Source organism: Cylas formicarius, unplaced genomic scaffold, assembly GCF_029955315.1.
Source record: "Cylas formicarius isolate icCylForm1 unplaced genomic scaffold, icCylForm1.1 PGA_scaffold_6__28_contigs__length_40554024, whole genome shotgun sequence".
NCBI lineage: Eukaryota > Metazoa > Arthropoda > Insecta > Coleoptera > Brentidae > Cylas > Cylas formicarius.
The window spans coordinates 4967500-4990593 of NW_026844347.1; the positions used below are offsets into that span (position 1 = coordinate 4967500).

Below are 23094 nucleotides of genomic sequence, written 5' to 3' on the forward strand. Positions count from 1 at the left end.
TTAAATTTTATTGGTATTTTTAGTTTCATTGTATTGGTATTGTTTCTTTTTTCCGATTCACATTTACAATAATTGTTTTTTTTTTAATTCTTATTAATAATTTATTTTACAAAAATGAGCACATGTTTATGTACAAAACAAAATCTATAAATCCATGAAAATATTACATAAAATTTTAACGATTTAAGGAAATTCATTTGTTAAAAATATATCCTTTACACTTTTAGCACCTGTATTTTTTGGCGCTTTGGATGTGATTGGTCAAAGTGTTTTTAATTTTTCAAATGACCCTTTGCTGGTGATGCAGCATTTTCTCATTGATTTATTTAAAATATTTATATTTATAAGGTATTAAACTCCTTACGCACAGTGTTTTATGTTGCGCCATCAATGAAATTTGTTGCTGTCATGAAATATATACAGGGCAGTGCGCATTAGTATACTGTAATAGTGGTTCGGGTTTTGTGGTATTATGATGGAGCTAATTAGCAAGTTTTTGCTCAACTTCTCAATTATGCAAGGATCAAGCGTGCCAAAAGTGTCACATTCATACTTCGTTACTTACAGTTCTGGTATTTTTAGTTCCGGTATTTTAGTCACGCGTTTCGGAACGACCTAATGTTTTTGGTAGGTTTTAGCCAAGGCATTTTGACATGAATGTATATATGTTATGCAACATGTTGGGTAAACTTATTCACTGACTTTTATCACTCGCTCCCGTCAGGCCACATGAAACTCATGACTAAAATGGCGTTTACCAATTTGTTAATATTTGTGTATTTATATCTGTAAGTTTTTAACTAAACAAATTGAGCTTGCTTTTCTGTGTGTGCGTTTCGTTATAGTTATTTAAATCGTGTGCTGACTGATCTTTCCAGTTGCTTCCGCTTAAATACAGTAGAGTATTAATTAATTAATTAATTATTTAAAAAAATAGTTTCTTGTGATTCAATGACAAAAAAGGTATCATTAATACTACATGTCAGTTTCCCAGATATTTTGGTTTGTATATGACTATAATGTCCAGTAAGAGATAGGATGAAAAGTAAGAGTGACTTCGCTTAATTTAACACATTATTTCTGAGAGGAAATGAAGCAATTGGTTCGGTTGTTCTAATAAATTGTGTTCAACGCCTATGATGCGCTAGAGATATAAAAATTAGTTCCGACATAAACACATGGTGTAATTACAGACGCACATTGGGCGGAAGGTTTATAGGTACCTATATAAAAATGATTTTTTGTTTTCTTCCTGTATTGTTTTTTTTGACATTCATATTTTTTTTAAGTTTTTGACATTCTCTTTTGATATAGATATATATACATTTTCAGTTACAACAGGTGATGGTCCAATAAAGCTAGTCAAGAATGTTGTTGTGCCCAATCAACATGTGATTAGTGGTAAAAATACTCTAACCTCGTTGCTGACGAACAGTAGTAAATTATCTGGGCGTAGAATACTCATGACCAAAGGTCCGGATGGAACGACCCGTCTAATAGCAGGTGGATCCGCGAATTTGGTACCCAAAACTGTTCCCGGAGTTCAACAACAAAGTTTGATAAAGATTCAAACCACCAACGGTGCACAAGTGCAAGCAGTACAAATTCAGCCTGGTAGGTTGTCATTGAGCTTTTTTTTTTTGAAACATCATGTCATTAATACTCCATGATGTTTTGGAAAACAATTGGAAAAGTAATAATTATGATTTCAAATTCATGCCTATGAACCAGTCTTTGCGCAAATTTGGAGTATATATTTCAAGGGCTCTAAAATTTTTCCAAATACTCCTTCTCTAGGTACAAAGAAATAAAAAAATGTTTTATTATATATTTTGTATCATCTAATCTAAGAAAGAAACAAGTAGTAACAGTAGGGCTGTCCCGTAAGGTAATTCGGCTATCTGATCACAAATTCCCATAGAATAGAAACTGAATCTGTGCTGAAGAGCTGCAAAAATGTGTGAGAATATAATTTATTCAATCAGACACGATTGAATCTCATATTATCTACGGAGGAGTTATAAGTTATAAATATAACATATTTTTTTTTTACATTTATCACATTCAAATTTAAATTTAAATCAGCTTGTAAGCTAACAATGTTAATTAAATTTTATCGTATATTTATCTTAAATTGTGTGTTTTAAAGCATTTCTGTTATGTATTTACCTTTGTATTGGCAAACAATGTTTGTTAATTAGTGTAAAGAAAGCAAATATGCATGCTGATAGTATTTTTCACTTTTGATTGTAAAAAACTTCAATTGCAACTCTGTTTAACAAACCCATGTTTTTATTATTCAGTCACACCTTCCCTCAGTTCTTCAACTACTGCCACAAAAGAGACACCGCAACGAGTTCAGGTTATGCGAACTTCAGATGGTCGCATCACCGTTAAAGGCCTTCTGCCAGGACAGCAACTTGTTCAATTTCCTGATGGTAAACTACAGGTTCTTACCACTGCGCAACTGCAGTCAGCTGCAAACATTCAACAGAGTAAAATTTCTTCTTCAACCCCTTGCACGGTGACTAAAACCGTCGTTAAACCGTCAGTGACAACAACTGCTCAAACAGGTAGCAAAGTGGTACTACAAAGTGCTCAAGTCAAGCTGCAGCCACAACAACAAACCATTGTCACTCAACAAGTCTTGCAGCCGAGTCCAATAAAACAGGCCATTGTCAAGCAACAAAATACTCCAGTGGTGCAGAAAGTTGGTCACACTGGTGTTGTAGTCAGCAGTGGTCAGATTATACAACAGCAGGTAGTGCTTGGTGGCAACCAGGTGATTGCTACCCAAGGTGGACAACAGGTGAGTTTCACTCTGTCGTTTCAATAGAAATCCGTCACTTGTTTTGAGTTCTTTTTCTTAATAGTGCTAATATATTTTTACAATTCGGATCAGAGTACTACAGTTATGCTTGCACAGATAGCCATCAAAATCAGAAAATACATTTCACAAATTGTATTATGTTGCTTATTGTTATGAGTATAACCCACTTGTTAAGTAGTATGATATCTATATTAAAATCAAATTACAAATTGTATATATATATATATATATATATATATATATATATATATATATATATATATATATATATATATATATATATATATATATATATATATATATATATATATATATATATATTAAATGTTAATTTTATTCTATTGTATCCTGCAACATACATACAAGGTGAGCTTTTTCCATTTGGATGGTATGAATAACTTTTAAAAAATTAAAGATACAAAGTCGGTTCAACGGGAAAAAGTTGCGTATTGAAGGATAATTTCCTGAAGGACATTAAATTATGAGAAATGAACTAAGATTATTTTTTTTGGAAATCCTAATTCTCTGTATTCCAGTGTAATTACTGTTATTGCAAAAATTGTGTGTTTTGGGGTTCCAAAATGGGTTTCGTCGAAATTCACTTGTTTGGTTTACAAGGTATTGAAATTTTAAATAGAAATGCATTTTTGGGCATTTGTGGATTATTTTAAAAAATTAAGCTAATTTTATAATTAGTTAGTAAGTCTAATATTCTTAATTTTAATTGAAAAAAAAATTTTAAAATTAGGCCAAAATGGTTTGCACTTTTGTATCTTTATAAAGAACTAATGCGCATAAAAAAACTACTTCCCGTTTAAGACACTTTAAAATGTTGTTTTTTTTTATTACATGGTATGGTTAATTGAATTAAGATTGGCACGGAACAAAGATATGTAATTGCTCCTTTTTAATGACAAACATCAACATGGGAAATCAGTTTTCAGTTATTGAACTGCTAAATATTTAAAATTAAAAGTAGTATGATGTAAGGATGGTCTATGCTAATACGATTCATAAATTATAAAATTAGCGATTTTTTTCCACTCCCGTCTGTAAAATATCTAATTACACACCGATCTAGCGTGCGGGAAGCGTCACTTTACCACGTCAGTTTCGTTTCCCACGGATCCGAGCCACTTCGGTCATTTCCGCAAATTTGCCGCACGGATTTGGGAGCAATCGGATGTTTTCGGAGATATTTCCCGCGCCTTGAATTTTGTCAATTCCAACGGTCACGTCAGTATTCGTGTTTTGACGGTCGTAGAAAAAGTATGCAACACGTTCGGTAAACTTTTTAAGTCACTCGTTTATCAAACGTGTGCTCCGCTCGTGTCAAATAAACTCGTGAGTCAAATGCCGTTTACCGCAATCGTTGCATAATATACAATTAAAAAGACTGAATTTGAAAGAAGCTCACTTTCTAATACAATTCTAATACTAAAATCAAAGAATTTCGATTTTTTGACATTGATTGAATTTTGCTAATTTTCATCCCATTGAACTGACTCTGCGAGGTCAAAATTACCCAACCTATCCCATTGGAAAAGTGGCCACCACGTTTAAATGGAAACTACTAATTCATTTAATTTGTTTTAAGATAATTACAAACCAGATTGTGGTAAACAACCAAAATTTGGCTCAGCAAATTGCCACGGGTAAGGTACAAGTGGCGACAATTAATGGACAACAAGTTCTAATAAGACCAACTGGCAATAATCAAGCCCAGGTAGTTGCCCAATTAGCGCCGGGAAGCGTCACGCAAACTTTGCAGATGAGCTCTCCGGTGGTAGCTGCTCAATCACCTGGACCTCTAAAAAGCATAACTTCTTCAATAAATGCTCAACTGATAACACCAACACAGACCTCGCAGGTTAACCAAGCTCGTTAGTCATGTTAAATGAGAGTAACTGAAATTTAATTTCAGAATGTACAGAGTCTGCATCAACAAGTCGTTCAAAGTCCCGTTAAGCAGAGCAGTGACAATCAGATTGATAAAGCAACAATGGATCATTTGTTAGCCGGTCAACCTGCGGGCACTGTTATCAAGTGCGTTACGGCGCAAGTAATTCAGACCCAACAAGGTCCGAGAATTGTGTTGCAAGGCTTGCAGGGTGCAGATTTTACGCCTCAACAATTAGCTGCTGTACAACAGCAAGTTAAGCAGCAGCTTCTTAAAGGTTGCAATTACAAAATTATATGGCAAAATGGAAATTGTGTTTTTACTTTCAGCACAAGCATCAACCGGTAAGCAAGGCGTGCTTGGGCCTACCAAAATTTATCTGGCCGTCCAGCCCAGTAGTGTTGAGTCCTCTGAGCAGCCTTCTTCTTCCAACCCGCCACCGCTAACCCCAGTAAAACAAAATACCGTCACCAAGCATATATTGCAGACCACATTGGCATCACCAAGTCCCATTAAGCAGCAGCCTGCAGTCCCAGTTCAGGTATGCAAATCGCCCCAAAATCCCAAGGTGATAGTCCAGTCTGTATCCCAGGCGCTTTTTATTTGACATTAACCCATTTATTTCTATTGACAAGCATGGCTTTTGCTACTATTTATTTTCATTTGGTGTCATTTGCTGTGTTTTACTGCTTGTATTTTGATATGATTGTAAAGTATGCATCTTAATTACTTATCATGTTTAATAGGGTAAAACTATTGTAACTGAATTGTTCATATACTTTGATGGCTAAATAAATTCTTGTAACCTGTTAACTGTTTATATTTAGTTATTTCCTTTCAATATAACCCAGCCAAATTTCTCTCATACGCTTGGCATCATCAAGCTGCTATTACCATCTTGGGTTTTGTGGAAGTTTTGTTTGTATAGATTAAATTGTAGTCTCTTGGTTCAATTCGCTTAAAGCTCATGGCAAAGTTAACATTTTGTGTTAGTACATAAGATCCAAAATTAACGACACTCAACAATTTTGTTTACCTTTAATTGTAATTGTAATGGTCTTACATTTATGCAAGTTGTAAATGATCTGTTTGACCTGTGCTTTAAAAACTTTCTTTTTTGGAAAGGTATGGAATGACTTTGTTTTTTATTTAAAAAAAATGTTCCTGATGCCTGATTATATTAAAAAAACCTAAGGTTGGTATTGAAATGTGGAGTGTTTTTCAAATTGGGTAAGTAATACTTAAAAATCTAGTACTTTAACTTTATTCTGTATTTTTGAATTTTATCGTTGTGATAATGGCGTTGGGCGTCCAAATATATGTACATATGTTTAATTCCGTTAAAATGTACATTTGGATTGAGATATACCGGGTGTCCGTTTTAATCCGTTTAATCACCATTGCTGTAACCAAATCAGTAAATGTTTCAAGGTCGGTTAAATTCAAGAAAAGATTTTTGCTTTACAGGGTGATTTGTGAAAAACGTCTATAAAATTATAAAAGTTGAATGTAAACTGTGTAGTGAAAATTAATAGTTTTTGAAATAATAGACCAATTAGATTAAATGGAATTTGACATTATAAGTGAGTGACTGTTTGAATATTTTTTAAAAATTTTACAATAAATTAAGGCAAAGTTTAAAAAAAAATCAATTGGATTGTTTTCAAGACGCCATCAACTTTGTAATATACCTTTTTCTCTATCCGTTTTTTACCAGTACAATTTATTTCACTAGGATTTGTTATAGTATAAGAAATTTTGACTCTCTCATACAAATTTGTATTGTCATGATATACAAAGTGTTCAGATTGAATTGGAAAAAAGTATTTTTGATAATGAATAGTCAGGGTCGTAAAAGTGGTATCTGGTATAAATACGGACGTCGTTTTCCTGTAATATTTCTAAAACTCGATCAATACACCAAATACAAAGTAATTGTATGGAAATTACAAAACTTATTACTAGTAGATATTGAGCATGATTTCCAAAATTATTCATGTTTTTTTTTAATATTATTAATAACTGTGATTTTCAGGTGTAGGGTACATACTTTGTTTATAAGTTCCTGTGTGAATCTGTGAATTTTCAAATTTTCTTGGAATGATTGGGTTTCTTTGTTATAAATTACCAAAAAATGGCAATATTCAACTTCTTTGATGTAAACAGTCTGTTAGCATGACTTTTTATTTAGTACTATGCTTTTCTTTCCATTTTTGCATTTCTTTTAAGATATGAAATTTTATTATATTTTTTCATAAGATATTTATTTCTTATCAAAGTGATCGAGAAAGTAGACTTGAAAGCATTCCTGGAAAGTAGCTCCAATCTTTCTTCATATTGTATTATAAATAAAAGCTGTAATTTGACGATTTGCCGAAAAATAAATTATTTTGTTAATAATTTTATAATTTTTTATGCATGAATTGGTTTTGATAGGTATAAGTAGATGGGGATTAACTTATTGCTATTGCCCGTTTCTTCTAATAATGTATGTTACTTATAACTTCCAGACTTTTGACACTGCAGCGTCCACTGTCCGTCAGGCGGTCGCAAATGGTCAACAAACTCAAACTTCTGCTTTGTTGCAAGCCATGAAAACAAATTTGGAGCAGAATCAGCAACCTGCTCTGGTGAATAATAACTTAAAACCATCTACAGTGGCTGCCACCCCAGATCAGAACAAGCAGTTTGTTGTTACGCCTGACTACATTCAGCAAAGTATGTTGGTATATCAACCTTCCGTTATAGTGTACAACCCCAGTTGCGCATACCCATTGCAAAATGACACTACCACCCCTGCCACTGTTCGATACTTTACCAGATAAATCCTATATGACTGACTAGTGAGGGATAAGTATTTACAAATTCGTTTGAACTTTCAGTCAGTTTTCATTGTTTGCGGAGTTATCCTCTTGAAAGCTTGCACAAAGCAAATGCAGTACAAACCTTGGTAATCCGAACAACAAAAGTTTGAATCAATAATCCAAACAATTTTGGTTTGCAATACTCGTTATGACTATACTTGACTAGACTTGTTCTGAGTTCCAACAATGTGAACATGTTGCACTATACATTAAAATTGAATTTATTGTACTAGGAGTTTTGATTTATTAGACAATTCTGCAGCTCTTAATTTGTCAGGGATTCTACAGTTCCAACACAGAAAAAAATAAGTAAAAGAGCATTTTGTAGCATTTGAGCTTCTAGTCAATCTGAAATGAAAAAAAGGGCGCAATATGGAGAAGCAACTGGGATAAAGCAAAAAAAAATAATTTTTTTTTCAATCGCATATTTTGAACTAAGTTAATTTTCATTATTTTACTAAATGGTTCGGATTATCAATGTTATGCTATAAATATACTTGCTGGCGTAGAAATTGGTCTGGTCCAAAGTTGTGGTTTTAACAGTCGGTCTGTGCACGCAAGTATGTATGGGTGGTGGAAGAAATATTGAATTTAAAAGTTAAAATATTCAATATAGGGATAAGAATATGAAATTAAATATCAAAATTTTATTTACTCCTTTCTTTCTTTAGACACAGTTAGTCAAAAGAAAAAGAGTTTAACCTTTCAACACCAGTCCTTTAAAAATATGACAATTAGATGTTCTCTACCTAACCAAAGATTTTCATCGCATTGATATCCAGTCTACATATTCCATTTGCTCACTTAGAAACCATTTTATGCGGAAGCGTGGCAGAATTTTGTTCATTGCAGGTTCTGCAAAACAGTCTACCAATTTGTCAGTTCAACTCACAAAACTCAGAATTGGGTTCCCCACTGCAGCCTTTGTCTATATGTATTTATGTGTAATTTGAATGAAAATTGGTTGCCTGTGTTGAAAAATGATAGTGCTCGTTTAGCTCAATTTTTTCACAATTTTTGTTTAAATTCAGACAGACCCAGTAATTCTAAAGATGTGAAAATATTACTTCTAAAGATAAAAACTAAAAGAGGTAAAAGGAGAAAGTTAGTTGATTTGTCTAGGTTCTGTGTAGCATAATATCATGAACCGTTTCAAAATTATATCAAGGTGGCTTTACAAGAGAGATTTTTATGGGAATATCTACATATGGAAGATTCTGGGAATTTGGCATAAGCAAGTGAAGTATTATTGACTATATTTACTCAAATCTCTTGACACTTAAAAATATGTGGCGGGGCCCTTGACTTTAACTTTACATTTACAGATTTTATTACTTCTTCAGATTAAGAAGACACAGATTAAGGTACATTTTTTACGGGATCTGTCAGAGTCATTATATATATTATATATCATTATTATATATGTTACAATCTAGTTTTTAATTTTTGAAAACCTTAACTTTTGCATTTAAATTAGTTACAAGAAAAAACAAAATTTTATAAGAAGCGAATCAATTGAGAAGATTAAAAGTGATTTTGATTTAGTTTTTTATCCATATTTTGAGTAAGGATATTGGTTAAAAATGCCAACACTGAATTTTAAAATTTATTAAACAATAATTAAGAATATATTTTTTTAATCATTAAATTTTAACTCAGTAAAATACCCAAAAATTATTTAAGTAAAAATGAACTTCACGGAAATACTTTAATCCCGTTTTTCGTGTGTCTGTGTGTACGATAAAGATCCTATACAATACTCACATCGTGTATCACTCGTTTTAATTAATATATTTTGGCCACCAAACTTGCTTACCGCGTCGGCAGTCTGCTGACATGACGTCATAAGTAGGGGATGCCCGATTTCACGATAAAAGGTTAATTACTGGAAAAAAGCGTGCTTATTTAAAAATTCAATTTTTGGTGAAGTACTTGTAAAAAAAAAGTTCCCGTATTTTATCATAACACGAAGATCCTCTTTGGCAAAACCATTTAGCGTTACTGTGTTTTAATTGTTTTTTTTTTATCACTATCCATCAATTTAATTGACCTTTTGAAACGCCCAACAAAAAATGTTTTTCTGAACCTTTTTTCAACTTTGCGTAATAAATGTTTAAATAAATATAATAAATTCTGTTTAATATTTTTATTTATTTATTTTTTTTGCAAAAAGGATTCAAGAGTTCTAACCCTAAGTCTTGGATTTTAGGTTTGACTTGAACTCTTCAATTCCTTTTCAAACCTCTTTTTATATTAAAAAAAAAGGTTATATCTAAAAATAGTTTTGCTCTTTTGCAGTCCCGGATCAAAAGTATGTGGATAAAATAATGAATTTATATTATTACTTTATTATTATTTTATTTTTAATGGTCAAGTCAAAGCTCTTATCAGAAATAAGAAAGATAAATTTTAATAGATCCCACATCAAAATTACCCTCGCAAGTAAAAATTGTGATGAACCATAAACATTTTTTAAGTATTTTTTTTTTGGGCTTTATATATAGAATTATAATTGCATGTCGGTGCCAGACGGTCTAAAATATTGCTCTTGAAATTTGTTGATAAAGATTCTGTTTTTATTCATTGATAATTCATTTTTCTAGAGGGTTTCATATTTTTCACAATTAAATGCAAAATAGTGTACCTATACGCGGTAACTGAATGGGGCACCAAGCCATCGCCTCCTTCTTGAGCAAATTTTCGCTAAGATGTAACATCGATATTTCTTCTAATCATCAACTTTGCAAACCTTTTTTTTTTCAAAGTTTCAAAAATGTACTAATTCTATCTAAAATTAGTATGAGAGCATCATTTATTTAAAGAATCAATTGATATTAAGTTGTTGTGGTTCCTACTACGTTTTGTGTTTATAGTATTAAATTAAAAAAACCGTTGGTAGAAGAGCAAGGGTTCCATGTCGCGTCAAAAGTTTCTGGATTAGAAAATTAAAAAATTAATTTCCTTCTGTGATATTTTGGTAATTTAGTCTGATGTGAAAGACTGATGTTCTTTTTTTTGTTTGAAGCTTTAATTTGCGATTCGCGGGTTTAGAAACTTTTGACGGGTTTCTAACTACTTTTTTATTAGTTACAGCCTTATTGTAAAATGTAGACTGTATCTGAAAAGTTGTGCAATAAATTGTTACAAAATCGAAATTTGACTTTTTTTGACAACAAACCCTTGCACTTCTTGGTTTTATTTTATTTAGTTTTATTTTTTCTTTTTTTATATAGTTTGCTCTCGTTCTTTTCGGTTGCATATTATTTCCTACCCTTTCCTCATATTCACTTTCATAATTTTTAAAAAAAAAATTTCATTTTCATAAATTTTTCTTTTATCCTTCCCGTGCAGCGATCAAAACCGCACTTAAACAAGAGAATCTTAATCCTGAAATAGAAGAGAAATTGCTGCAGCTACAGCGCTACCAAGAGAAACAGATGAAGCAGGAACCTGATAACTGTCCATCTCCCTTACCAAAAGTCATTGCTTCACCTGTGGTAAGCGCAGCACGTTTAGTACCACCTACACGTAAGCGACCTCCGAGCATATCAAAAAGCGATGACAGTGAGTGGGTGATGGAGACACCTAAACGAACTAGGCCAAATCGTACAAGTGAATCGAAAAAGACCGATAGTGATGTACAGTAAGTACTTTAAAGTGATATAAAAATGAAATTTATGTCATTGAAATGAATAGTAAATTCTAATCCATATTCTGATTTCAAAAACATTTCATTTCTCAAGAAAGTAACCATTCTATCTTCCTGTATTTAAAGTTTGCAAATATACATCTGCAGGTCAGAAAATATAAGTAAAGAAAAAGTAGTTTCGCCCAGGGCAAAAATGAAGTCGAAAGAATTGCCGGATCCTGATAAAAAGGTATCCATGAAAGCAAAAGTGATGGTCAGCCTTTATAGGCAAAAGGAACTGCTAAAAAAGGATATTCTTCGCAAGAGGGCTTTATTAGAAAAAGAATTGCAGTATGAGATTCAGGTAATAAATAAATAAGTTATATAGTTTTTATTTTTTCACAATTGTTTTTTTTTTTTATTAACATTTAGAAAGAAGTTGCCGAGGAACTTGCGGCCAGAACTAAAATCGAAAGGAATAAACAAGACGAGGTTCGAACTGGTAGTAGCAAACGAAAATCTGCGGCCACTACTACCACAGCAGCTATTCCCGTTGTGAAACAAACAAGCATGTCTAATCGCCACAAGAAATCTCAAAAGTCTAATTCCTCTCCTAATCCTGGAGGTCATCGGGGACTTAAAAAAGAAAAAGTAAACCATTGTTCATTTTATTTTAAATTAATTATTATTAAATTAAATTTAAACTTTAAATTTGGAATTGTGTAAAATGTTTTTTTTACAGCTTTACTGTTTGTGTCGTACACCATATGATGAAACAAAGTTCTATGTCGGCTGTGATCTTTGCAACAATTGGTTCCACGGTGATTGTGTCAACATAACTGAGGAAATGAGCAAGACATTGACTGAGTTCGTTTGTGAGGAATGCAAACAAGCAAGGGAGTCTCAGAAACTCTATTGCCTCTGTCAACAGCCATATGACGATTCTCAGTAAGTTGAGTGAAAATAAAATTTTCGCATTCGTTTCAGACGGTAGCAGATTCAAAAACCATGAGTTGATTGAACTATAAGGATTCAATTAAACTCCGAAATCGATGGCTCAAAAATTATTATTTGTAAAATGTTACACGTGTTCTGCTCACATGGGCATCATCCTATATAAGCAATTTTTTGAAATAATAAAATAACTTACATAAATTAAGAATACGCAGATTTTATCCAGAACTAAAAAATGATATAAGAAATGTTGCGATTAGGAAGCCAAAAATATTAAAAAAAGAAAACAGAAAACACCTAACAGGCTTACACCGGAGACCTGAAGTTTATATTATTAAAAATTAAAAAAACGTCATTGACGCAATTGGATTGGACTCTTCTTGGCTTTGGTGATTTTAAATTTCTCCAGATCAAGTTTTTTACATTTTGGGCATACTTGTAAAACGATGATATTTTTCTTTGGAGGAAAATTATGTCCTGTCGACAAAAGATGAATAACGAAAGAAGATTTGATCTCTGTCACCTCCGTCCATGTACTTTTTCACCAAACTAAGATCCCAGATAGAGATCTTCCTGCTAGACTGTCCGATATAAATTGTATTACTATCCTCACAATTCAAAGAATGTACTCCTGATCTAGAAAAATTATCTATTGCATCCTTAACTTCTATTCTAAATTGTTTTAATGTATTGTTTGTTTTAAACGCTGCTCTTGAACAATTTAGCTAGGTGTAACGAAATATTTCCAAAATAAGTCAAGCATTGGAACTTGCGTTCTGGAGGTTTCGATTTTATTATGTAAAACAATAACTGGGTAAAATTTAGTACATTGGGACTTTGTGAAATTACTCCACTCTTTACTCTTACTTCGGTGTGTTATGACCAAATTTATGAGAATCTACATATACAGTGTGTTTCAGAACTATTTGATTGGTTTAATTGGTTAATGAATCCTTTTCCAAAAACGCCTCGATCAATCGCAAACAATCTCTTAAAATTATTTCTAAAACACTTTAAGATACCTGAATGAAATTTAAACCACAAAAACCTTTCATTGGGTCATCATAGTTACTGCCAACAAATTTAAGTTCAAAATTCACATTATTTCTTGAGATAGTACCTTTTCACATTTGAAAATTAGTTACGTATCTTGGAAACTAAACATTTCCGGACCGACGTTAATATGATTTTTTTAAGACGAATCTTCAGCTTAAAAAACTAATAACTACTAAATAAACACAGCACCGAGTGCCCCAGTAAGGGTAACGGGACACGGTATTGAAGTACCTTCCCTCTGTTTCCTTAATAATCTTGTTGCCCTTACTGGCACTTACACGCAGTACATGGTATAAACAACACAAATATATTTCTTAATAATTTGGTCCTAAGCAACCTCATGCATACTTTGCCAAAACCAGATTTATAATGTATTACCAATAAAAAAAACGAATTACAAGATGGGGAAGTAATAATAGCTATAAAATGCCAGAAGGACTGATTTATTGGTATGTCTATAAAAAGTTTTTGTTTTATTTATATATTATATAATTCTTTAACATTTAATATTTCATCATTAATTTTAAGTCCTGAATGTAACTTTGAATATTTAAAATTTACATTTTCTGGAATTTTAATATGTAAACTAAAACTAACTGCCATGTTAATTAAGGGAAGATTTATCTTAGGTTCAAAAAAGATAATCATGAGCACTTCATTTTCCATATTGATTGTAGCTTTGATCGTATTTTCTTCCTTATTGTTTTAGTAAGTTGGAATTCGCAATATGATTTTATTATATTTCTAGTGGATTTCTCATAAATTACACTTTTTCCAGGTTCTATATTTGTTGTGACAGTTGTCAGGACTGGTTCCATGGTAGGTGTGTCGGTATACTACAGTCCGAGGCAGACAACATTGACGAATATGTATGTCCGCGATGTCAGAGGAACAGCTCTGTCAATTATGCGAACATGAAGGATCTTGCTCAAAAGGACTATGACAACCTTAGAAAATTAATTAAGCAAATACAGGTAGTTGCGTTATTGATCTTATAATTTCTACATATTCTTACACTCATTGACTTTTGCTACACTAGCAAAATTAATTTTTTTTTGTTTAATATGGATTTTCAAGTCTTATGGCATAAATTCCCTTAGCCATGTTGCATAATAGGATGATGGGCTTAACATGCACTTGAATTTTGTTAGGTTCTTGTTTGTGATACTTTTCTGTATTTCTCATTTTGTCAGTTTAAATAGATAAAAGTTTTGACATCCATTAAACATTAGCAAATTTTGTTTAGTTCATGCAATACCTGGCAGATAGCAAAAAAGGTCAGAATTTATTCGGTTTTCTAAAATTTAAAATTTAACTAGAAAAATTCACAAAACCCGTCCTACTAATAAAATGCAATTTTCGTGTTAAAATGAGCACGAAGCATCAGATTCAAAATTTGGAGATTTCATATTGTACAGCGGAAAAACATTCATTATACGACTGGGTCTCAAAAATTAACAATTTTTAAAATAATCTATCAAATAAAATTAGACAGTTTTCACAAATTTATTTAATATAATTTTGGTTTTGTTATTACATATGTTTTTTATTATTTATAATTTGATTAATTTAACCAATCTGTACCTCTTAGCGTTTGGGAGAGGTTTTTTTTTCCAAAAATTATTTGGATTTGTCTATTCAAAACAAATTTAAAATTACCCACTTTTTCGGTCATTATAGAACTGTACCAATAATGTAGGATGCTAGCCATAATTTTTTTCCCATCAAAATGCATAATTTTAGGTCGACTAAAATGTTGCCATCTTTTTCCCTTGATTTGATAATTTGATTGATTGATTTTTGATAGGCCCACAAAAGCGCCTGGCCCTTTATGGAACCTGTTGATCCCACCGAGGCACCAGATTATTATAAGGTTATAAAAGAACCAATGGGTAAGATAAACATTTATTTGTATATGTGTTGACTCTAACTAACTCTGATGTGTTACAGACTTACAGATGATAGAAAACCGAATAAACGATAAAACATACACGAAATTGAGCGAATTCATTGGAGATATGACCAAAATCTTTGACAATTGTCGGTATTACAATCCAAAAGAGTCTCCATTTTTTAAGTGTGCTGAATCGTTAGAAGCGTATTTTGTAAATAAAATCAAATGTCTGCGGGACAAGTTGTTTGAAAACAATAAATAGAGTTTTCGCGGGTCGCTTTAAAGCTATTTCTCTTGTTTAACTCACAGCACGTTTTACACAACTGAAACGTGATAGTGATAAATGAAATTATTCCGAACAACGAGATTCAAGTTTTTTAGTTACGAAGGCCTGTTAGTGCCAGTAAAATAGAAGTAACATAAACCCGGCTGTACCAATTGATTTTATTTAATTGATTTTGCGGGTTCATACGATCTCATCTCCCAAACGTTGCCCGCTGTTGAATGGAGTGAGTAATTGTACATAAGTTTGTGAATATAATGCCTTGTGAATATATTATTTTGAAATATGTAACTATTTTGCCAGCACCACCACTGTTTAACTTGCAATTTATTGTATTTGGTTGCAAACTGTCTGAGATGTATCGATAATTGTCTATAAATTCCTTCATCGACTTAGATTATTAGTGCCATTGTAGATAATTATTAGGCATTCATTTTGTTTAATTTATCAGAGATTTCCATTTTAAGTTTGCACATATTTAAAAGAAATTTTTATATTTAGTCGGTAGACTTTAAGAATTGTTTTATCGACCAATAAAAATCTTGTGAAAAATGTTTTTTTTTTTTTGTATCACAAAGTGCGATGTGAACGTCGCTTTCAAAGTTCCTTTTGACTAGTTCAATATACATGTAATTTTCTTCTGTGTCTTAATTTCTTAAGAGAATTATAAATTATTGATCTCTGAAACTTAGTGGTTGATAGATATTGTACATATGATGTCAAGGGTTCCGAGAGTGACAGGTAGAGGGACAGGCAGTTGACCTACCTGGCCCTCAGTGTTTAAAATTAGAATTATCGTTACTTTCTTGCAGTTGTTGGCAAAGTTTGTTCTTCAAAATGGCTAGTGTTAATGAATTTGTTGTTGATAAATGGATTACTAAAAATGAGAAAATTATTCTCAATGTGTTCAAAGCTCTTCTCCACCAAAACAACATATCAGAGTTGCAAAAATATTAGAAATGTGTTTCGTACACTAGGAAAGAAAACGGATTGCTAGGACCAGTAAGGTGGGCTGCTAGGTTGCCAAACTTCTCAATCTTAAATTTTTCCGTTTTCGTTTACTATAGAGTAGTTTAGTTACACAGTGTAACCATTTAAACATTAAGATCTTGCCATGCGAGGATCCTAGACACCGCAAAAAAACTTAAGCAAATTCGGAAAATACGGCATATAATATTTATAAGCCCAAATTATGGTTTTATTTCCAGCCTATCAGATGAGAAAAAAGTTGCCACGATCCCTTGTTACAGTTGTGAGTCGCTTGGACATTTCCGGTACTTTAGTCACGGGTTTGGAAGCGATCAGATGTTTTAGGTACATTTTAGCCATGGTTGTTCCATAATATAACGTTGACAGCTTTATTTTGTTATAACACACAAGCCATTCGTTGTTAAAATATGAGGTAACATTTTCTTTTGTCATTTTTGCAACCTGTGATTGTCGCTTGAAGTCCAATTAAGTAATTTGAGGTAACCCGAAGCTTTAATGTAAGTTGTGCAGTGTCTTGATCCTCATTTTCTAAATGTTTCGCATTTTTATGCAAATCAATACATATACAAAACGCAGCATGCCACTTGTTTTACGAAAATGTGCCCAAAAACTAACGGTCGTAGAAAAAGTATAGTATGCAACACGTTCGCTCCGCTCGTGTCAAATAAAATCGTGAGTCAAATGCCGTTTACCGCACTTGTTGCATAATATACTATTTCAGACTTTTCTTACGACAAAAGTTGAAGCGTTTTCCATTAAAATGATCAGATAATCAGTCAAAAGTAAATAAAAAAAGTTTATTAGAATCACAGATTTATTTTACAAATATTATAATAAATTACACTAAATTATAAGGCAGTGAATGTAGAATACAGTTATTCATTAAAGTAAAGTATTTTCGTAACAGTAGAGAATTGTCTCTTAAACTTTATACTTTACAATCAAAAACTACCTCTGGAAGTCATTTACTATCAACACTAATAATTATCTTGTAAAACAAGCTTTTATTTTGTTGGTGCCTGAAACTAATTGTCATTATTTTATAGATTCATAAAAATGCTTATGCTCATTTGAAAGAACCAATTTTGAATTCAGTGGCATGTTCATTCAATCTTTTTCTGGTGGTAATGATGTTTGCTCTCTATAGAGAGCATTCTATACATGCTGGCCTGTTAGAAGCATAAAGAAAAAACAGAGATATTGTAATGGTTTGCAGTCATATATTTCAAAAATATTCTGGCCGTCGCAGTGTTGCCCGATTTACCCAAAGTCCTAACGACTTCGATATTTTAAATATAAAAAAATTATTGAATAAGTTTTGTGGCACCAAAGCCAAATTTTGTCAGGTAAATCCAAGAGGTTTAAGGTGCAATTTCCTCAATTTCAAAATTTTACTCTATAGTCAAAAATAACGAAGAAATGGTGTTATATCTTATAATATTAAATGCGGTAAAAAAACTATTTCCGTCAACAAAATATTATATGAACAAACAAAAACTTGTAAGTAACTAATCAAAACTATATATTCTGGATGAAATAAATTTAGAATTTTGCGCAAAACAATAACAATAGTTTACAGGGTGTTTAACGATACTGCGACGGCGACAATAGCTTTCAAATGTAGACTACCACCTCCTACGGTCCTAAGCAAAACTTGATAACAATATCTCGCTCGGTCCCCTTGATACTTTTAAGTTTAGTATATCCTTTATATGGCGCAACAACGGTTGAAGTATTCTAATCGTTTTTTTACTGAAAAAAGATTAAAACCTTATCTAAAACTGAAATTTACTTATTTCCATGTGCATTAATTCAAAATTTTAAATCAATTATAAATAGTCCCCTCAATTTAATTTCATTAAACAACATTATTTGAAAGAATAGCACTTTTTTACATTACAGCAGTTGTAGCTAAACCGCTATTACATTCACTTAATTTCAATTAAAACTGATCATGATTCAAAATATACCTTTCCAAAAAATGTTGAACTGTGTTAAACGTCTATCTGTATTCATTCAAACCTGAAGGTTTGTCAATCAGCTATGCAATTGAAATTAATATTTAATATAAATTACAAGAAAAATACCAATGTGTTGTTACTTGCACCACTATTACTCACCTCCAAATTTTATTGAATTTTCAGGAGAAAGTTAGCTAAATCACCTTAAATGTTTTGTTCTCACCTTTTACTTACTGCGGATTAGATTTACCTACTTTTCCAGCAGGCAATTTGGCTTTACTGTGAAACGTCGCCGAATTTATATTTTAAGTTGACTTCACTTAGAGAAATCAAACAAAAAATACCTAAGTTCAAACGAAATGACAGTGTATACAATCACTAGCTTGCAACTAGACTCTGGACAATTTAAAAACTGTGGAGTAATTGACACATTGCATAATTAAATTTAATAATGTACAGACTACATTTTTCTATCAAAATATTTAACAAATATTAGAGAAGATTTTATTTACATTTTGTCTATTTCTTACTAACTAAACAGTAAAGTCTTTATCAGAAAATTCTGAATCGCTTAGGGATATAAATCAGTTTTTGAGCAGCAAAAATATTTTAACTTAATATTTACAGTTTTCGAGTTTTGCATTTTGCATTTATAAAATGAGCGCGAAAATAACACTAAAGAAAGATGATGAAAACCAGGCAAGTTATAAAAATATGGCTATTGTATGGCTACATATTGCTCTTTTTTAAATTAAGAAATCTTATTTACCTCAATTATTGTGAACTCGTTTCGATTAAAAAAATGTATAAACTCCCAGCATGAGATCACACTTAATATAACTGCTACATTTGGTCCAATTGTCTAAAATTAAAAAATTACCACTAAGTTATGTACAAAATTTGTTCTGAATAACGTTAAGTAGCTATGCATTCACAGACAGATCTAATTAAATAAAATGAAAGGAAGTCTTTAAAACAAGAAATAGTTCAGACGTTCGCCCTCCATATGTTACAAGCTGCTTTTTACACAAAAGAAGAGAAACCCGGTAGTGGGGCACGCGACCTCGCCATATTGTTTACGATAATTTGACCCCCATTAAGACTGACTACAGCACTACCTTCTGGCTCTGAGTCTGTATAACTCGAATAATTTTTCACAGGCTTCTGTCGTTTCCACGACTGTCTCAACGTGTCATTTACGTTAGCATAATGATTAACAAATGAGTGGGGGTCTGACCTTACGCTTTCATTTTCACTTTCAGAACCCTGAAAAAATATATGTGTTACTGCGTTAGGAAATTGGTGATTAAGTATGTAGATATCAAAACTACTGGTAAATATCTATCGTACCCGTTACAGAGCAGCATCGTCAGGCAATTTTTTTCAATACTTGTGTTATTAACTAACGCGAAGCGGTCATATCACAAATTTTGTGGGCGTGCGTTTAAAAATGTGAAAACATAGAAGCAATCTAATGCTAAGGCTAAATATTTAGATAAGGCTTTGAATAACAAAACAAGTTAAGAACAAAACTGCAAAATTATTTTTTTGTAATAGGTGCCTTCTGTAAAGGGTGCGATATTACACAGGTCTACATGAATTACACAGGTCTAGAAAATTAAACTTTTTGACAGATGTTTTTATTATTAAAAATGAGTTCAGTAAAAAATTGGAATTCTAGAAAAAAAAAAACTTTACTCAGACCTTTTTGTGACATCTATGTCTTTTGGCCAGAAAGCTTCGTTCTGCGAACATTCGGCTGTGCGTTTTTAAGCGCATATCCCGTTTAAACATCTAGCGATTCAGATTTTCAGAAAAATAGTTCAAGTGTGAAAACAGGAAATGCACTTTCAAATTCATATTACAACCTAAACAATGAAAGTATTGTAACATATTTTGAACAATACTTTCGTAGTTTTCGACCTTGGAGTTCCGAAGAAACTTATCAATTACTTCTTTAATTGAAACCCAGGCGTTTTTCTCGACATTGGTAATTGTGTTTTGAAAATCCTTGTCTGCGGCCCAACAAAAATATTTCTTTTATCTTAGCATCAGAGATGGCTGGAAATTTCTCGCACAAATATTTGAAACATTGTCTATTTTTGTTTAGGGCTTTAACACACTGCTTCATTAAGTCAAGTTTGATATGAAGAGGAGGCAGTAAAACTTTCTTAGGGTCAACTAACTTAATAGACTTTTGCGGTCTATTCGAGTCTAATGTCTATTTCAATGTAATATTTCCATATTTATACGTCTTAAAATACTAGAAAAACGCAACTCCAATCGCCAACTCTGTTGTGAAATCACGTTTAATTTCATAAAAATAAACATGTTCATGTCATATTAATAAAATAACGTTCTTAAGATATAAGTGCCATAAAAAAATTACGTGATAGAGCAAAAATATGGCCTTTATTTGGAAAAAGGGTTACCAAAAATATACAAACAAGCAAACAGGTTTCGAACATCAAAATCACTGTAGACCTGTGTTATTTGAGCAATAGATATTAATTGGATATGTACCTGAGAATCGGATGAGCTCATTTCTGATGGCTTCTCAGTGACGCTGCTATCGTCAGGATTCTCGTCATATCCTTTCAAACTTTCTTCATCAGAGTTGTATGGCACGGAAGCGGGTGAAGGTCTAGGAGGTGTTTTGCTCAGTATTGTAGAGGGGGGATGTTGTGGTTGCTTTCGGGGCATAGTTGACCTTTTGCCCATTGTTCCCAGTGAACTCAAGTTACCATTCACGCCCTTTGATCTATAATAATCCATGGCTAATTCCTGCTGATCACCCACCGACATCGCCATTGACTCTTCCAGAGTCTTCTGTGCTTCTTCTATAAAGACATAAGTAAATACATATTGCAGAAGATGATATACGATCTCCAACAAACTCAGATAAATGACTGTGACTAAAATACGATGGTTAATATAAAAAAAAATCTATGACGACTTACGTTTGTATTTGTAGCTTTTACTCTTGACACAAAGCACGGCAATGATGGTAATAATAATAATGATAGAAATGGCCGCAAGAGCAACCATGAACCAGGTTTGCCTATAAAATGGTTTGTGCTGCAAGTAACCATATTCCAAATACAATTTTGAAGGTGTGAGAATAGAATCATCAGAATATGCTGGGCAGCTTATCCCAAACTTATTGTAAGGAATAACACGAAAATTGTAGGGAGTTGATGGCAACAAACTCTGATATGAAATTGTGAACTCTTGCAAAGGCCCGTTCGTAGTTTTTGCCACGGTTTGCCATCGCGTATCTTCTGAAATAAGAAAATTGTTCCCATTGTTTTTAAGAGCGTCTGCTGCTTTAAATTGAAGAACATAATATTGTAATTCTAGGACAAGTTGAAAGTGAGTCACCGACAGTAATTATTAGGGCAATATTTACTTTCTTTCTTAACAATTAACCTTATAGTGTCATTTTAGTCATCTCTGCACTACAAATTTTCTAATTTTATACACAAGTCCGAAATTTTGTGCTTAATAAAAATGTCCAATTACTCTTTATAACTTCAGTTTTGCCAATCAAAAGACAGCACCGTTGTCTCAGCGAAGTTCTGAAAGACGCGAGAATTCCTTATACAGTTGGTATTTTAAGACGGTATGTGCTCTGCTAAATATCAACTTATCATCAATTAGTTATTAGATAATATAAGCAGGGTCGTTGCACTATTTTTTAAAGTGAAAATTGGAATCCGGGAATAGTTTGCTCATAAATTGACTCATAAATGGTATTATTTGTGAATGGTAGTTTAACATCTGTATCTTTTAGACTTTTTGCTACTTAAGTGATGCTGATATTTTTATCCCTTTTTTGATTTATTGGTACTTCTGTATAATATAGGCCACATGGGTCTATGATGCACTTTTTAGGACCGTTTGTAGGTAGTTAGTTAACTCTCAACGAAGCGACTGCGTTGTATTATATTTTTCACTAATTTTAGTTTGATAAACTCCACTAAGATCTAAATAAAAACATCAACAATTTAAGACCGCAAACTCTTATTGATTTAAAGCTAGCTGGTTTGGAAAGACTCGCACATATGCATATTGAATGTTGGTATTAGGTCAGACTTCTGAGGGACCTAAAGAAAATGTTGGTTGGAATCGAGGAAATCAGAAATGAGATTTTTGTTTTTGTATTTGCACTTTTGTTAATTGTTACATTTAATTTTGATATAAAACTGTTGATCGGGTATTGAAGCTGTAAATATTTCTGAAAATCTCGTGTTTTTTACATTTCACAAATTTCAAAAAAATTTTGTCTGAATGACATCACTTGAAACTTAGAGTAAAAACGTTATAGCAATTTAATTGGCACTTGCCAATAGTTGTTGCATCAACAAAATAGTCATAAATTTAGATTTATGAACATCAAATTTTTAAAAATAATTAATAATGTTTAAAAACTGACCTTTCTTTCGAGATTCGATATAATACCCGAGAATTGGACCTTTGCCTGTAGGTCCATTTAACCAGTGCAATTCCACACTGGAAAGCGTTTTTAATATCGTTAATTCCTTAGGACTCGCAGGGGAGCCTTCTTGAGGACCTGTAGTCACATTATTCGCGACTGATGGACCATAGTCGATTGTTTGGGCCCTAACCGTAAAAGTGTAAGTAATTTCCTCTTCTAAACTTTGAATTTGAAGATGGTTGGTAGAGACTTTCTGTTTTACTTGCTTGCTGAATTCTGAAAAATTACCCCTAAGT

General features: G+C 32.3%; 2 protein-coding genes across 12 annotated transcripts in view; one reads left to right on the plus strand and one right to left on the minus strand.

Moving 5' to 3' along the window:
- The window catches only part of LOC132704175 (nucleosome-remodeling factor subunit NURF301), a 25563-nt gene extending 9587 nt beyond the window's left edge, over positions 1–15976 (plus strand). For 2 of the 5 annotated variants that reach the window (XM_060674026.1, XM_060674029.1), the window contains 13 exons: positions 1333–1614; positions 2304–2809; positions 4428–4700; positions 4755–5007; positions 5060–5271; positions 7241–7448; positions 10946–11237; positions 11391–11586; positions 11655–11873; positions 11965–12170; positions 14011–14206; positions 15040–15124; positions 15183–15975. In XM_060674026.1, coding sequence (XP_060530009.1) covers positions 1333–1614; positions 2304–2809; positions 4428–4700; positions 4755–5007; positions 5060–5271; positions 7241–7448; positions 10946–11237; positions 11391–11586; positions 11655–11873; positions 11965–12170; positions 14011–14206; positions 15040–15124; positions 15183–15388 — 3134 coding nt within the window. In that variant the 3' untranslated portion in view covers positions 15389–15975. Of the gene's footprint in view, positions 1–1332; positions 1615–2303; positions 2810–4427; positions 4701–4754; positions 5008–5059; positions 5272–7240; positions 7449–10945; positions 11238–11390; positions 11587–11654; positions 11874–11964; positions 12171–14010; positions 14207–15039; positions 15125–15182 lie in introns of all 5 variants that reach the window. The other 3 variants (XM_060674030.1, XM_060674028.1, XM_060674027.1) reach the window with 3 other exon arrangements.
- Positions 15977–17178: 1202 nt separating this feature from the next.
- LOC132704176 (protein sidekick) overlaps positions 17179–23094 on the minus strand; it is a 176754-nt gene continuing 170838 nt past the window's right edge. For 6 of the 7 annotated variants that reach the window (XM_060674038.1, XM_060674037.1, XM_060674036.1 and 3 more), the window contains 4 exons: positions 22796–23074; positions 21321–21641; positions 20884–21200; positions 17179–19626 (listed from right to left, as the gene is read on the minus strand). In XM_060674038.1, the coding sequence (XP_060530021.1) occupies positions 19384–19626; positions 20884–21200; positions 21321–21641; positions 22796–23074 (1160 nt within the window). In that variant the 3' untranslated portion in view covers positions 17179–19383. The remainder of the gene's footprint in view (positions 19627–20883; positions 21201–21320; positions 21642–22795; positions 23075–23094) is intronic. The other variant, XM_060674032.1, reaches the window with a different exon arrangement.